Source organism: Phacochoerus africanus, chromosome 14 (genome assembly GCF_016906955.1).
Source record: "Phacochoerus africanus isolate WHEZ1 chromosome 14, ROS_Pafr_v1, whole genome shotgun sequence".
NCBI classification, from domain to species: domain Eukaryota; kingdom Metazoa; phylum Chordata; class Mammalia; order Artiodactyla; family Suidae; genus Phacochoerus; species Phacochoerus africanus.
In genome coordinates, this window is record NC_062557.1 from 48341695 (window position 1) to 48357008 (window position 15314).

At 40.2% G+C, this 15314-nt stretch overlaps 1 protein-coding gene across 4 annotated transcripts in view; it reads left to right on the forward strand.

Annotated features, from left to right (window-relative positions):
• PAFAH1B1 (platelet activating factor acetylhydrolase 1b regulatory subunit 1) overlaps positions 1 to 15314 on the forward strand; it is a 119401-nt gene that overhangs the window by 103618 nt on the left and 469 nt on the right. For all 4 annotated transcript variants that reach the window (XM_047759134.1, XM_047759132.1, XM_047759133.1 and 1 more), the window contains 5 exons: positions 4632 to 4800; positions 8220 to 8322; positions 9038 to 9266; positions 11782 to 11883; positions 14536 to 14692. In XM_047759134.1, coding sequence (XP_047615090.1) covers positions 4632 to 4800; positions 8220 to 8322; positions 9038 to 9266; positions 11782 to 11883; positions 14536 to 14692 — 760 coding nt within the window. The remainder of the gene's footprint in view (positions 1 to 4631; positions 4801 to 8219; positions 8323 to 9037; positions 9267 to 11781; positions 11884 to 14535; positions 14693 to 15314) is intronic.

Genomic DNA, 15314 nt, shown 5'->3' on the forward strand with positions numbered 1-15314 from the left:
TGGCTAAGCAGCAATAGCAGAGCTTTGGCCTCACTAATAATAAAAGAAATGCAAATTAAAATCACAATGTATGTCAGATATGCCAAGATATTTTACTTTTTAAATGAGAATTCTCAGTGGTGATAAGAATTTGATGAAGTAGATGTTTTCATTTCATTTGATATAATCTTAGGGGAGAACAGTTTAGCAGAATACATGAAGGGCTAAAAAAGTTTATATTTTTTTACTCTAAATGCTTTTTCACTGTTACTGTCTGACCTAAGTGTTGCAAAATGAAGACAGATATTTTTCAGTATTCAAAGGTTTTCACCATAATGTTTTCTATAATAAAAAATTTTTCCTGTTGTTAGAAAACAATAGAAATTCCTTTAAAAAGAATGTTTGCTAGGAGTTCCCGTCATGGCTTAGCAGAAGTGAATTTGACTAGCATTTATGAGGATGCAGGTTTGATCCCTAGCCTTGCTCAGTGGATTAAGGATCTGGCATTTCCGTGAGCTGTGGTGTAGATCGCAGATGCAGCTCGGATCTGGCATCGCTATGGCTGTGGTGTAGGCCAGCGGCTACAGCTCTGATTCGACCGCTAGCCTGGGAATCTCCATATGCTGAGGGTGCGGCCCTAGAAAACAAAAAAAAGAATGTTTGCTAATAAGTTTTTAGTGGCATGGAAAAATCCTTATGCTAAGCAGAGGAACTGGGATAATGAAGTATACACAGTCATTACACTTTCACGGCACAGTCAGTTTATGATCTGGCTCATCTCTGGCATTGTCGATTCAATTCGTGGCCCTGTGCAGTGGGTTCAGGATCTGGCGTGTTCACAGCTGTGACGTAGGTCACAGATGTGGCCCGGACTCAATCCCTGGCCCAGGAACTTCCATTGCCTTGGGTGCAGCTGAAAAAGGGAAAAAAATAATAAAAAATTTTAAAGGAGTGTGCAAAATGGAAAAACCATGTCATTGGTTAGGACAATGGATATTTTTCTTGCCTTTAAGTATGTTATAGAGTTTTTATCATGAGCACTTAACTGCTCTTATAGTCATACAAAACATAAATGTCAAGTAAAAAAAATTCTTGACATGCTCTGCCTACCATCTATGAAGAGACAGTTCATATTCTGGGTATATTTATTTTAGAGAAAATGCTTTAGTGTTATTTAATGAATGCATGGAAAGAAAGTTAACTGAAATGGAAGTGAATGTCAGGATCATATCATTTATTTTCAGTATATAAAGTATCTGAACTCGTGGTGTCAAAATTAAGCAATTAGATGTCAAAATGATATTACAAAAAAAAAGAAAACTATAGACCAGTACCATACCATTCATGAATGCAAATGCAAAAAACTCTGAACAGGCTAGGAAGGGAGCTTCCTTAACCTGATAAAAGGTAAAGGTATCTGGAAAACCTGCAGTGGACATAATACTTAATGGTGGAAAATTATGCTTCCTCCCGAGATAAGACACCAGAGTCAGGGTAACCAGTCTCAACCACTTAAATTCACCTTTGTACTGCTGTGCCTAGCCAGTACAGTAAAGAAGAAATAAAAGGCATTCAGATTGGAAAGGAAGAAATGGAACTGTCTTATTTACAGACAACATGATCTTCTGTGTAGAAAATGCCAGATCTATTTTATTTATTTTTTATTACTCAAGAATTCATTACATTTATAGTTGTACAATGATCATCACAATCCAGCTTTATAATATTTTCATCCCACACCCCCAGTGCATCCACCCCACCTCCCACCAAATCTATTTTTAAAAAGGTGCTAGAACCATGACTGAATTTAAGTCACAGGATACAAGAACAAAATATAAAAAATTGTTGGAGTTCCTGTGGTGGCTCAGGGGAAAAGAATCTTACTAGCATCCATGAGGACACAGGTTTGATTCCTGGCCTTGCTCAGTAGGTTAAGGATCTGGCATTGCCAGGGGCCTGTGCTGTAGGTCACAGACGTGGCTTGGATCCCACATTGCTCTTGCTGTGGTGTAGGCCAGCAGCTACAGCTCCTATTCAGCCCCTAGCCTGGGAACCTCCATATGCCTCAGGTGAGGCCCTTAAAAAAACAAAAACAAAACAAAAAGGACAGAGGAAAAGAACTTGAAACATCAAAGGTCTATGAAATAAGAAACATATACCTAACAATTAAAGTGGCAACAAGAGAAGACACAAGATTAACACTCAAAAATCAGTTATTTCTATACATTAGTGAAAAACAATCTGGAATTCCCGTCGTGGCGCAGCAGAAACAATCCGACTAGGAACCATGGGGTTGTGGGTTCAATCCCTGGCCTTGCTTAGTGGGTTAAGGATCCGGTGTTGCCGTGAGCTGTAACGTAGGTTGTAGATGTGGCTTGGATCCCGAGTTGCTGTGGCTGTGGTATAACCGGCAACTGTAACACAGCACATGGAGATTCCTAGCCTGGGAATCTCCATGTGCTGTGGGTGTGGTCCTAAAAAGAAAAAGGACAAAAAAAAGAACAACATGAAAAAGAAAATCGGGAAAATAATTCCATTCCTAATAGCATCAAAAAGAATAACAGGAGTTCCCGTCGTGGCGCAGTGGTTAACAAATCCAACTAGGAACCATGAGGTTTCGGGTTCGGTCCCTGCCCTTGCTCAGTGGGTTAAGGATCCCGAGTTGCCGTGAGCTGTGGTGTAGGTTGCAGACGCAGCTCGGATCCCGCGTTGCTATGGCTCTGGCGTAGGCTGGCGGCTACAGCTCCGATTCGACCCCTAGCCTGGGAACCTCCATATGCCGAGGGAGTGGCCCAAAGAAATAGCAAAAAGCCAAAAAAAAAAAAAGAATAACACAACTGGAGTTCCAGTTGTGGCTCAGCAGAAATGAATCCGACTACTATCCAAGCCTTGTCTGCAACCTATGCCACAGCTCATAGCAATGTGGAATCCTTAAGCCACTGAGCAAGGCCAGGGATCGAACCCATGTCCTCATGGATACTAGTCAAGTTTGTTACCATTGAGCCACAATAGGAACTCCCCAGTTTGTTTTCCTTATGTGTTTTATGTAGTTGTAATCACATATAATGTTCTTTCATACGTAATGTTACTGTATATGTGCTGTAAATTCTTTATAAAGCCATTTCCCTATTTGTAAGTTTTCAAAATCATCTTCCAAATTTCTCTAAATTGGTTGAAATACAACCAGCACAGGTACATTTGAACTATGGGAAGAATGGAATGAGTCATTTGATTTTAGAGCATGTAATTATTGTTAAAGATATAATTTCAGAAGTTCCTGCTGTGGTGTAGTGGGTTTAGGATCTGGTGTTGCCACTGCTGTTGCATAAGTTGAGAATACAGCTATAAATTAAAAAAAAAAAAATTTAGACTAGCATTTGGCCTCCAGAATGGAAGTTTAGTATCTTGTTGAGATCTGCTTCTAAAAATACTTTTTTTGGTCTTTTTTAGGGCCACACTCAGGGCACATGGAAGTTCCTAGGCTCTGGATCGAACCCGACCTGAGCAGCAGCTGCTGGCCTTCACCACAGCCACAGCAATGCAGGATCCGAGCTGCGTCTGTGACATATACCACAACTCATGGCAATGCCAGATCCTAAACCCACTGAGTGAGGCCAGGGATCAAACCCACATCCTCATGGATGCTAGTCAGATTTGTTTCCGCTGCATCACAATAGGAACTTCTAATAATACTTATTTTTGATAGCTCATTATTTTTATTTTCTTAGAAAAATTATCTTTTAAAAATGCGACTGGGAGGTCCCTGGTGACCTAATGGTTAAGGATCCAGCGTTGTCACTGCTGTGGCTCAGGTCACTGCCATGACACAAGTTCAGTCCCTGGCCTGGGAACCCTTCTGCATGTTGTGGGCAAAAAATAAAAAATACGACTGTGGCTTAGTGTTTTTCATCAAAATGGTAATATGTTTTTGGAGTTCCCGCCGTGGCTCAGTGGTTAATGAATCCGACTAAGAACCATGAGGTTGCAGGTTCAATCCCTGGCCTGCTCAGTGGGTTAAGGATCCAGTGTTGCTGTGAGCTGTGGTGTAGGTCACAGACATGCTTCGGATCCCTAGTTGCTGTGGCTCTGGCGTAGGCCGGCAGCTACAGCTCTGATTAGATCCCTAGCCTGGGAACCTCCATATGCCGCAGGAATGGCTCTAGAAAAGGCAAAAAGACTAAAAATAATAATTTTTTTGTTACTCTGCTATTTATGGATAGTTAAATCTTGTGAAGTCTTTGAGCTCTGAGTGTCTAGTAGAATTGAGTACTCCTTTATCATTCCCCTAATATCCTACATACAAATTTCTCTCATAGGCCCCTGACATTTTTTTTTGTTTTGGGTACTTATATTGTCTTTTTAACATGTATGTTGCCTGCTGTTAGACTGGGACAGAACTCTTTTGAGATGTTACATATCTTATTACTAGTGTGATTATATACATGGTAGATGCCTAATAAATGTGGTATTAGAGGTCTATTTAATAATTGATTTCTTCTATAGGGAAAAGACCAATTTATACTTGAAGATGCTGTTTCTAAGACAGCCTTTGTTACTTGCTCAGCTAATTAGTAAAGTGCCAGACTGGCCTGCTGAGTGTAAATGTTAACCTAGAAAGGAATTTTCTAACCAGTTTTCTCTTCATTTGACAGGTGTGGGATTATGAGACTGGAGATTTTGAAAGAACTCTTAAGGGGCATACAGACTCTGTACAGGATATATCATTTGACCACAGTGGCAAGCTTCTGGCTTCATGTTCTGCAGATATGACCATTAAACTATGGGATTTTCAGGGCTTTGAATGCATCAGAACCATGCATGGTAAGAGTTTGACTTTAGTTCTAACATGGTATTCCAGAGAGAAGGGTAATGTTTTCTAACAGTATGTAAGTTCCCTACATTCTTTTTTTTTTTTTTTAAGGGCTGTACCTGCAACCCAAACTAGGGGTCGAATTGGAGCTGTAATTGCCAGCCTACGCCACAGCCACAGCAGTGCCAGATCTGAGCCATGTCTACACCTTATACCACAACTCATGGCAATGCTGGATCCTTTTTTGTGTGTTTTTAGAGCTGCACCCACGGCATACAGAGGTTCCCGGGCTAGGGGTCTAATTAGCGCTGTAGCCACTGGCCTACACCAGAGCCACAGCAACGCCAGATCTGATCCACATCTACGACCTCCACCACAGTTCATGGCAACGCCAGATCATTAAGCAAGGCCAGGGATCGAACTTGTGTCCTCATGATGTTAGTCAGATTCGTTTCCACTGGGTCATGACAGGAACTCAATTTTAATTGTCTATATCAGTGGAGGAGCATATGATATGGATAGTCCATGGATAATCCTGATAATTGGGAGTTGTTTCTGTTGTAAAGTTTTAAGCATCTCTTAATGGTTATGAAATATGTTTTCACAAATATTTTTGGGTGAGAAAAAAACTGCTAGGGCACCTCTCTGTCCTTAAGATGAAATTATGGGGGGTGGGCTGTTTGGGGGTTTTTTTTTTGGCCGCTGTTGCTATTTTTCATTTTCCTCAGGAAATTGAAGTTAGAGAATAGATATAATAAAAGCTGGAACCCGGATTCCCTTGCTCACTTTTTAGTGTTCCACATATACTAGTCTCATTGTTAAGTTGTTTTTCCAGGCCTTGTTATAGAGACTATTTTCTTTCTTTTTTTTAATATATTTTATTTTCCCACTGTACAGCAAGGGGATCAAGTTATCCTTACATGTATACATTTTTCCCCCACCCCTTGTTTTGTTGCAACATGAGTATCTAGACATAGTTCTCAATTTTTCTTTTCTTTTTTTCTTTTTGGAGACTATTTTCTGAAGCAGTTTGACTTTGTGGAAAAAGCACAGGGGGAGTTCCCGTCGTGGCTCAGAGGTTACACAACCCGACTAGTATCCATGAATTTGCAAGTTCCATCCCTGGCCTTGCTCACTGGGTTAAGGATCTTGAGCTGTGGTGTAGGTTGCAGACATGGCCCAGCTCTTGTGTGGCTGTGGCGTAGGCCAGTAGGTACAGCTCCGATTTGACCCCTAGCCTAGGAACCTCCATATGCTGAGGGTGTGGCCCTAAAAAGACAAAAAAAAAAAAAGGAAGGGCTGGGGCTTTGGAAATCACATAACTGGGTACAGATTCCTACTTATGGGATTGGGAAATTTTAACCTCTTTAATCTGGAAGATGAATAATTTAAGTATTGAATTAAGAATTGAAATCAGGGGAGTTCCCTTTGTGGTGCAGCGGAAGTGAATCTCACTTAGGAACCATGAGGTTTTGGGTTTTATCCTTGGCCTCGCTCAGTGGGTTGGGGATCTGGTGTTGTCATGAGCTGTGGTGTAGGTCACAGACTCGGCTCGGATCTGGTGTTGCTGTGGTTCCGTCGTGTGCTGGCAGCTACAGCTCGGATTCGATCCCTAGCCTGGGAACCTCCATGTGCTGCAGGTGCGGCCCTAACAAGACAAAAAAGAAAGAAAGAATTGAAATCATAAGGTTGTTGTGAGGATAAAATGAGATCATATACTCCTACCATCTGGTTTAGTACCTGGTACATAGAAGGTGCTCACTAAATAAGAATTTTTGTTGTTTCTTTAAAAACATAATGAAATAATGAATGTTTGGATTTTATATAAGGAACACATACTGTGTTAGAAATAAAAAAAATTTTTTTATTTTCCCACTGTACAGCAAAGGGATCAAGTTATCCTTACGTGTATACATTTTTTTCCCCACCCTTTGTTCTGTTGCAACATGAGTATCTAGACATAGTACAAATAAAAAATTTTTAATAGATTATCCAGTAATGTTAGAATAAGCTATGTGATTACATAGAGGGTATAATTTGAAAGGCATGTTCCTCTACCCCCAATTAAATACATTAGGGAAGCTAACCAATTAAAGGAGTTTTATTGAATCCTTTTGTAAAATCTATTTGTTTCTTTAAGTAGCCTGTATCTTACTGTTCTAACTTAGAAGAGCTCTTTCTAACCATTGTGTAGTCTTTAAAATAATGTGATATTAATGAGGGTTCGCTGGGACTTTTTTTTTTTTTTTGCAAAGGAATAGCTATTTAGCATTGTGAATAATGCAGTTTTTTTACCCCTATGAACATCAACAACAAAGTACTTTTCAACCACTATTTTATTTCATATATATATATCCCAGTATACGGAGTTCCAGGTCCAGGGATCGGATCCCAGCTGCACTGGCAACCTGTGCCACAGCTGCAGCAGTGCTAGATCCTTAACCCACTGTGCTGGGCCAGGGATTGAACCTGCATCCTCAGCACTCCAAAGACACTGCTGATCCTGTTGCATTATAGCAGAAACTCCTTTTTTCTTTTTTTTTTCCCTGTCTTTTCTAGGGCCGCACCTGCGGCATATGGAGGTTCCCAGGCTAGGGGTCTAATCAGAGCTGTAGCCGCCGGCCTACACAAGAGCCATAGCAACACCAGATCTGAGCCACGTCCACAACCTACACCACAGCTCACGGCAATGCCGAATCCTTGACCCACTGAGCAAGGACAGGGATCAAACCTTCAACTTCACAGTTCCTAGTTGAATTCGTTAACCATTGCACCACGACGGGAACTCCCCTTATTTTTTTTTCAATCACTATTTTAAATGTAATGTGAAATTCTCATTTTTCTTACCCATTCTGTTTACCTTTGTAAGCCTTATTTCTTATACCTTAGAATAGTAACCATGGAAAATTTTGTGGTTTTCTAATCTTAAAAATATTCAGCATATTAATACATTCAAATGCTGGTTATTTTATTAAGTTACTAATTCCTTAAACTTTTTCTTTTTTTTTTTTTTAATTTTTTTTCTCTTTTTGTCTTTTGTTGTTGTTGTTGTTGTTGTTGCTATTTCTTGGGCCGCTCCCGCGGCATATGGAGGTTCCCAGGCTAGGGGTTGAATCGGAGCTGTAGCCACCGGCCTACGCCAGAGCCACAGCAACGCGGGATCCGAGCCGCGTCTGCAACCTACACCACAGCTCACGGCAACGCCGGATCGTTAACCCACTGAGCAAGGGCGGCAGGGACCGAACCCGCGACCTCATGGTTCCTAGTCGGATTCGTTAACCACTGCGCCACGACGGGAACTCCCCTTAAACTTTTTCTTATATAAAATCCATTGTACTTGAAGTTGCTGTGTTATTGAAATCCCATCGTACATTGGGGTTTAATTGCTCTTGATACATTACTTAATATGTTACTGTGTTTTGTGTTTTAGGCCATGACCACAATGTTTCTTCAGTAGCCATCATGCCCAATGGAGATCATATAGTGTCTGCCTCAAGGGATAAAACTATAAAAATGTGGGAAGTGCAAACTGGGTAAGTAGATTTGCTTTAACAGGTATCAGCTTGAAGAGATAATATTAAACAACCCCTCCCAAATTATGTTCTTATTGTTCCCATAAATTTGCCTGTAACCCAGGATGATCACCATGATTGTTTCATATTTTAAAACTAAGTTTTGATTTCTAAATGTCTACCCAAAAGGAACAGAGAAATTATGAAAGAAACTCATGTCCTCGAGAGCCATTTTTTATGTAATGGCTTATTTTCTCTGTGGTCTTCTTTTAGGTGATCTCTCTGTGGGTTGAATTAAAATATAAATAACATTTGTGCAGGTATGCCCCTATTAGGCTTAATTTGGTTGTGCTTAGAATTACATGATTGTTATAATAAAACCTTATTTAACCTGCTGGTTTTGTCCAGATTAGTAAGAGCATGCCTTTTTCCCAACATGGCTAGAAATATTTTTGTTAGGTGTATTGTGTGTGCTTAAGTCAAGAGATTTTCTCTTTTTTTCCTTCTAGATTTTGATTTGGTTAGCTCCTTAATGATACTTCTGTCAGCTTATTTTAACTGATGTTTGACTTTCCAGCCTGTCCCCATCTTTTATTAACCGGGAATGTACCTGTATTCTGTTGACTTGCACATGATGCCATTCTTTCCATTCCAGTGCATATCTAGTTTTGTGTCGCTTCTGGGAAGGCTCCCAATGATTGCCGTTTATGATGTAAATTATTACTTATTTTGACAGCTACTGTGTGAAGACATTCACAGGACACAGAGAGTGGGTACGTATGGTGCGGCCAAATCAGGATGGCACGCTGATAGCCAGCTGTTCCAATGACCAGACTGTGCGCGTATGGGTCGTAGCAACAAAGGAATGCAAGGCTGAGCTTCGAGAACATGAGCATGTGGTAGAATGCATTTCCTGGGCTCCAGAAAGCTCATATTCTTCCATCTCTGAAGCAACAGGATCTGAGGTACCATGTGATTTATATGTCATGATTTTGTTAGTGTTATCTCAGAATCTTAAATAATTTTCCTGATTCTCATTTTCATGCCATTAATATTTAAAAATCTCCAACCCAGAATTCTGAATCTTGAAACCCTTTATTTACTCTTTCCATCTTGCAGATGTGTAAATATGTGTGTGTATATAGTCTCTTCAGGGCCACACCCACAGCATATGAAATTCCCAGGCTAGGGTTGAACGGGAGCTACAGCTGCCGGCCTACACCACAGCCACAGAAATGTCAGATCTGAGCCGCGTCTTCGGCCTGCCCTGTAGTTCTCAGCATTGATGAATCCTTAACCCACTGAGCGAGGCCAGGGATCAAATCCATGTCCTCATGGATACTAGTCAGGTTCGTTATTACTGAGCCACAGTGGGAACTCCAGAAATGTGTTTTTATGTGTGTGTGTGTATATATATAGATAGATATAGATACAGATATCTATCTATATATATATATATGTAATTTTTTTTTTTTTGGTCTTTTGTTCTTTTAGGGCCAAACCCACAGCATATGGAGGTTCCCAGGTTAGGGGTCTAATCGGAGCTGTAGTTGTGGCCACAGCCATAGCCACACCAGATCTGAGCCACATCTGCGACCTACACTGCAGCTCATGGCCATGGTGAATCCTTAACCCACTGAGCAAGGCCAGGGATCGAACCCACAACCTCATGGTTCCTAGTCAGATTCGTTTCTGCTGCACCACAACAGGACCTCCTGTTTTATATTTTTAAATCAGTGATTATTATTGCTCTCAGCTCATTCTTGATCCGTGCTGGAATGGGGGTTCTCCTGAAGAGTAAAAGTGGTTTTTTAAATTTATCAGAAATGCCATTGTTGGAACTCCCATCATGGCTCAGCTGGAAATGAATCTGATTAGCATCCATGAGGACGCAGGTTTGATCCCTGGCCTCGCTCAGTGCATTAAAGATCTGGCGTTACCGTGAGCTGTGATGTAGGTTACAGACATGGCTCTGATGTGGCATTGCTGTGGCTGTGGCGTTAGGCCAGTGGCTGTAGCTTCAATTGGACCCCTGGCCTGGGAACCTCCATGGGCCGCGTGGGTGCAGCCCTAGAAACGACGAAGAAAAAAAAGAAATGCCACTGTTGTAAGAGTATGCCAATGCAAAATAAAACTTACGGGAGGTTAAAGTTATCTTTTAGAAAAATAGCTTTCCTTACTTTATAAATTTATGGTGAAATGCAGTTCAGTATTTAAATACTGGTTTTAAATGAAGAAACCATTTTGGTGGCCTAGTGGTTAAGAATCCAGTGTTGTCATTGCTGTGGAGTGGGCATGGCCCCAAAAAGAAAAGAAAGAATATTTCATATGGAGGCTTTTTTTTTTTTTTTTTCCTATTATCAAATTAACTTTTGGGTTTTAAATCATTTTGTCATAGTCCTTTACCACAAGCTTCTGATACATTTTAATACATCATAACATTTTAATAAATTAAGGAAAAACTCCACCCATTCTCACCCACACCCTATCCAGTTATATCTTGAAATGAAGCTTCTGGCTGGTTACCTTTTCAGATTCTTTTTACTGCCACCTAGTGGTGGTTATTTACCTATGTTGTAAATTTCATTCTGGCTGGAAAGGCTAAATTAAAGTTTTTTAAATTTTTAATTTTTTTCTTTTTAAGCCCCTACCTGCAGCATATGGAAGTTCCCAGGCCACGAGTCAAATTGGAGCTGCAGCTCCAGGCCCGTGCCACAGCAACACCAGATCCAAGCTGCATCTGCAACTTACGCTGGATACTGGATCCACTGAGGCCAGGGATCAAACCTGCATCCTCATGGATACTAGTCCAGTTCTTAACCTGCTGAGCCACAATGAGAACTCCAGTTTTTATTTTTTAAATACCTTTTGAGTTCTTCTTGATTATAGAAGTCTTGAGCAGTAAATTTATTATCCATTGGTATGGTAGAAACCACTAGAAACCAAATTTTTTTTCTTACTCCTTTTCCGGCCACACTCACAGCATATGAAAGTTCCTCAGGCCTGGGGTCAAATCCAAGCTGCAGCTGTGACCTATGCCACAGCTGCAGCAACACTGGATCCTTAATCCACTGCACCAGGCTAGGGATTGAGCCTCTTCTACCGCAGAGACAACACCAGATCCTTAACCTGTTGTGCCACAGCAGAAACTCCTGCAGAAACTGAATCCTAAGTGGAAGTTTTCTCTTTTTATATTATCTGGGTCCTTTCTGTGTAAATTATGTCAAAAAGATTTCTGTATTTCAATAATAGAGAAAAGTCCTGGATATCTAATGTATAACGTGATGTCTATAGGTAATAATACTGTATCACATAATTGAAATTTGCTTAGAGGGTAGATCTTTAGTCTTCTTATCACACACACAAGATACTATGTGAGGTGATTCTTACGTTAATTAGCTTGATTGTAGTAATCATTTTCCTGTGTATTTCAAAACATCAAGTTGTATACCTTAATACATAAAATTTTGTTTTCTATAGACTAAAAAAAGCGGCAAGCCTGGGCCATTCTTACTGTCTGGATCCAGAGATAAGACTATTAAGATGTGGGACGTCAGTACTGGCATGTGCCTTATGACCCTTGTAAGTTTGCATAATCTCACCGCTGCTTTTGCATTTTTACTGTGTTCATATCTTTTGGGGTCAGATGCCTGTTGATATCTTATTAAATAGTTTGAACTACTTCAGGTTTTAAAATAACTTTTTTTTTTTTTTTTTGTCTTTTGTCCTTTTAGGGCCCGCACCCTTGGCATATGGAGGTTCCCAGGCTAGGGATCGATTCGGAGCTATAGCTGCTGGCCTGCACCACAGCCACAGCAAGGCCAGATCCGAGCCACGTCTGTGACCTACACCACAGCTCACAGCAAGGCCAGATCCTTAATCCACTGAGTGAGGCCAGGGATCAAACCCGAAACTTCATGGTTCCTCGTCAGAGTCATTTCCGCTGCACCATGATGGGAACTCCAGGTTTTAAAATAACTTCTTTATAAAGATAGCTTTTTGTGTTACTTCCATTGTTACAGTGATGTGGAAGTCATTGTTGTAGAATACTTATACAAAGGATCTACAAAGCAGTCAGTGCTAAGGGGGAGGGGGGGAATCCTAGCTGCTGCATCTCTAAAAATTATATAATATGTACGTGGAGGGAAAATAGTATTATTACAGACTAATTCATTTCTTGAGGCTGTTTGCTTCTCTTTTTCATTATATCTAATCTTAATATGAATCCTTTTTATCTAGTACCTATTAATTCACGTTCTAGTTATTTGCTTTATTTTACCATTCTGAAATTAAAGGTGTTAGCTTTGTGACTTGCGAATGTTTATTTCGTTTAGGAGCCTATTTCATCTAGATTTTGATATGAAGACATATAAATGATTCTAAAGGGTTGTAGACATTCTTGTTCTAAGGGAATCTGTTGCCATTAATCCAATAAGCAACTTTTATAATTTAGTGTTAATGGTTTAGAGATCCTTCAGCTGTTCACTCTACCTTGAAGTGACTCTCTGTAGAATATGAGAGACACCTGGTATTATCTGCAAACTCTCCTCTTAGTGGCATTTTGCGCTCAGTTCACATACACTGTGTTGCTGTTAGAAAGCATGTGCTGGAGTTCCCGTCGTGGCGCAGTGGTTAACGAATCCGACTAAGAACCATGCGGTTGCAGGTTCGATCCCCGCCTCTTGCTCAGTGGGTTAACAATCTGGCGTTGCTGTGAGCTGTGGTGTAGGTCGTAGACGCCGGCTCGGATCCTGCGTTGCTGTGGCTCTGGTGCAGGCTGGTGGCTACAGCTCCGATTTGACCCCTAGCCTGGGAACCTCCATATGCCGCGGGAGCGGCCCAAGAAATGGCAAAAAGAAAAAAAAAAAAAAAGCATGTGCTGCTCTCTTCTGTAACAACGTATGTTGCCATTAATTTTTTCTGGCTCCTGTTTTTCAACTGAAGGAGGGTTCTTTTTTCTGCAAGGGCAAAGGCAAAAGTACAAACCAAGGTAAAAGATGTATCGCCTTGACTATCTCTTTTTTTAAAACTATTAGCTCTAATGTAGGGGGTCCGTTTACAAAAGCTATAGTTATTTACATTGTAGAAAATTTGAGAAATAAAAAGTTAAAAGAAGTAAAACTCACCCTCAAGTCACTTTACCATACCTAATAATACCTACAAAATATATTTTCACTGACTAGAGGTGTCCAGTAGAATTTACTGTGAGGTATTCTGTGTCTGCAATGTCTAGCATGGTATAGCCATAGGCAGCTATTGAGCTCTTGAAATGTAACTAGTGAGACTGAAGGACTCAATTTTTTATTGTATCGAATAGCCACAAATGGAGTTCCTGCCTTGGCACACTGGATTAAGGATCTGGTGCTGTCTCTGTGTTGGCGCGAGTGAAGCCATAAAAGAAAAAATATGAATAGCCACACGTGACTAATGGCTATCCTGTTGGACTGTGCAGTTCTAAGCCTTTTTCTTAAATTACTAGATAGATGAATATGGTGGTGGTTTTTGTAATATATAAAACAGTATATTGTACATACTGCTTTGCAGCAGACTTTTAATTTATAGTGACACTTGCTCATGTCATTTGATAAACTGATTACATACAGTGCTTTGATGGACATCTTTTAAGTCATCTGGACAGTCTTAATTATTTCTTTGGATAAACTGTAAGAAGTGGAACTGCTGGGCAGGGGATAGAGCTAGATAAATGGAAGAATAACGATATGCAATAAATACACACATATCCTTCACCTAGAGTATTCTGTTGTTAACGTTTTCTTTAAGTTTCTAATCTATTTGTAGATTTTGCTGAACAATTTAGAAGTTGACCTGTAGACATCATGACATTTGACCCCACATATTTTAACATGTCTCCTAAAAACAAGGGTATTCTATGTAACCGTAATAAAACTGTCACACTAAAGAAACTTAACATTACCACACTACATATTCACATTTTCTCCAGTTACCCCACAGTATCCTTTATAACTTCATTTTAGCCTCTGTCCAGGAGCCAGTCAAATATCGTATGTTGCATTTACTGGTCATGTCTTGTTACTTTTCTGTTTCCCTTAATCTAGAAGAATCCCCTAGACTTTTCTTACCTTTGTCTTTTTTGGCATTGGTGTTTTCATTGCATGCAGTTTCAGTCCACTTTGAGTAGTGACTTACTATTTTGGTAAGTGCTATTTAAACTGTTTATCCCTTTATTAAGTTAAGTACCTTTTTGTTTTTAAGGTGGGTCATGATAACTGGGTACGTGGAGTTCTGTTCCATTCTGGGGGGAAGTTTATTTTGAGTTGCGCTGATGACAAGACCCTGCGTGTGTGGGATTACAAGAACAAGCGATGCATGAAGACCCTCAATGCGCATGAACACTTTGTTACCTCCTTGGGTATGTACAAGTTACAAGGTTTCTGAGCAATTAGGTTTTGGAGGGCCAGAGCTCAGTTTTATGTAACATGTGGGCCTTTCCAGGTAAGAAATGAACATGTACTTTCAGGGCAGAATAGAGAAGACAGGTTAAAAATTCTATGGCTTCCTACCTTTTCCTTAACTTTCTCTCTCCATCATCAGCCTTATAATAAAAAAAAATTACTTTCTCCATTGCACAACATTGGTTTTGGGAACTGGAGTTATGAAGAGTATGCTTACTGACCACTCTGATGGGTAATTTTTCTCCCCTACTAGTTTCTAAGTTTCTCAAGGGAAATCTTACTCAACTTTTTTCCTCTGGCAGGTATAAACCATCATGGATTGGAAACCCAGAGAATTGTATTTACATTTAGTGAACATCTTGAGTATCATCTAGACCTGTTCTAGAGTTTAAGATAGTGAATACAGTAAAGTGTGCCACACTAGAGTGTGGTGAATCTAATGATGAACGTAAAGCCGCAGTAAAATAGGGCAGTGCTTAACCTTACAGGACCATCAGAAGGGTTAAACATGAATATAATGCTTTAATACTAAGCCTGGAACACAGTAAGTGTTCAATAAATGGATACATTGAGGCTGTC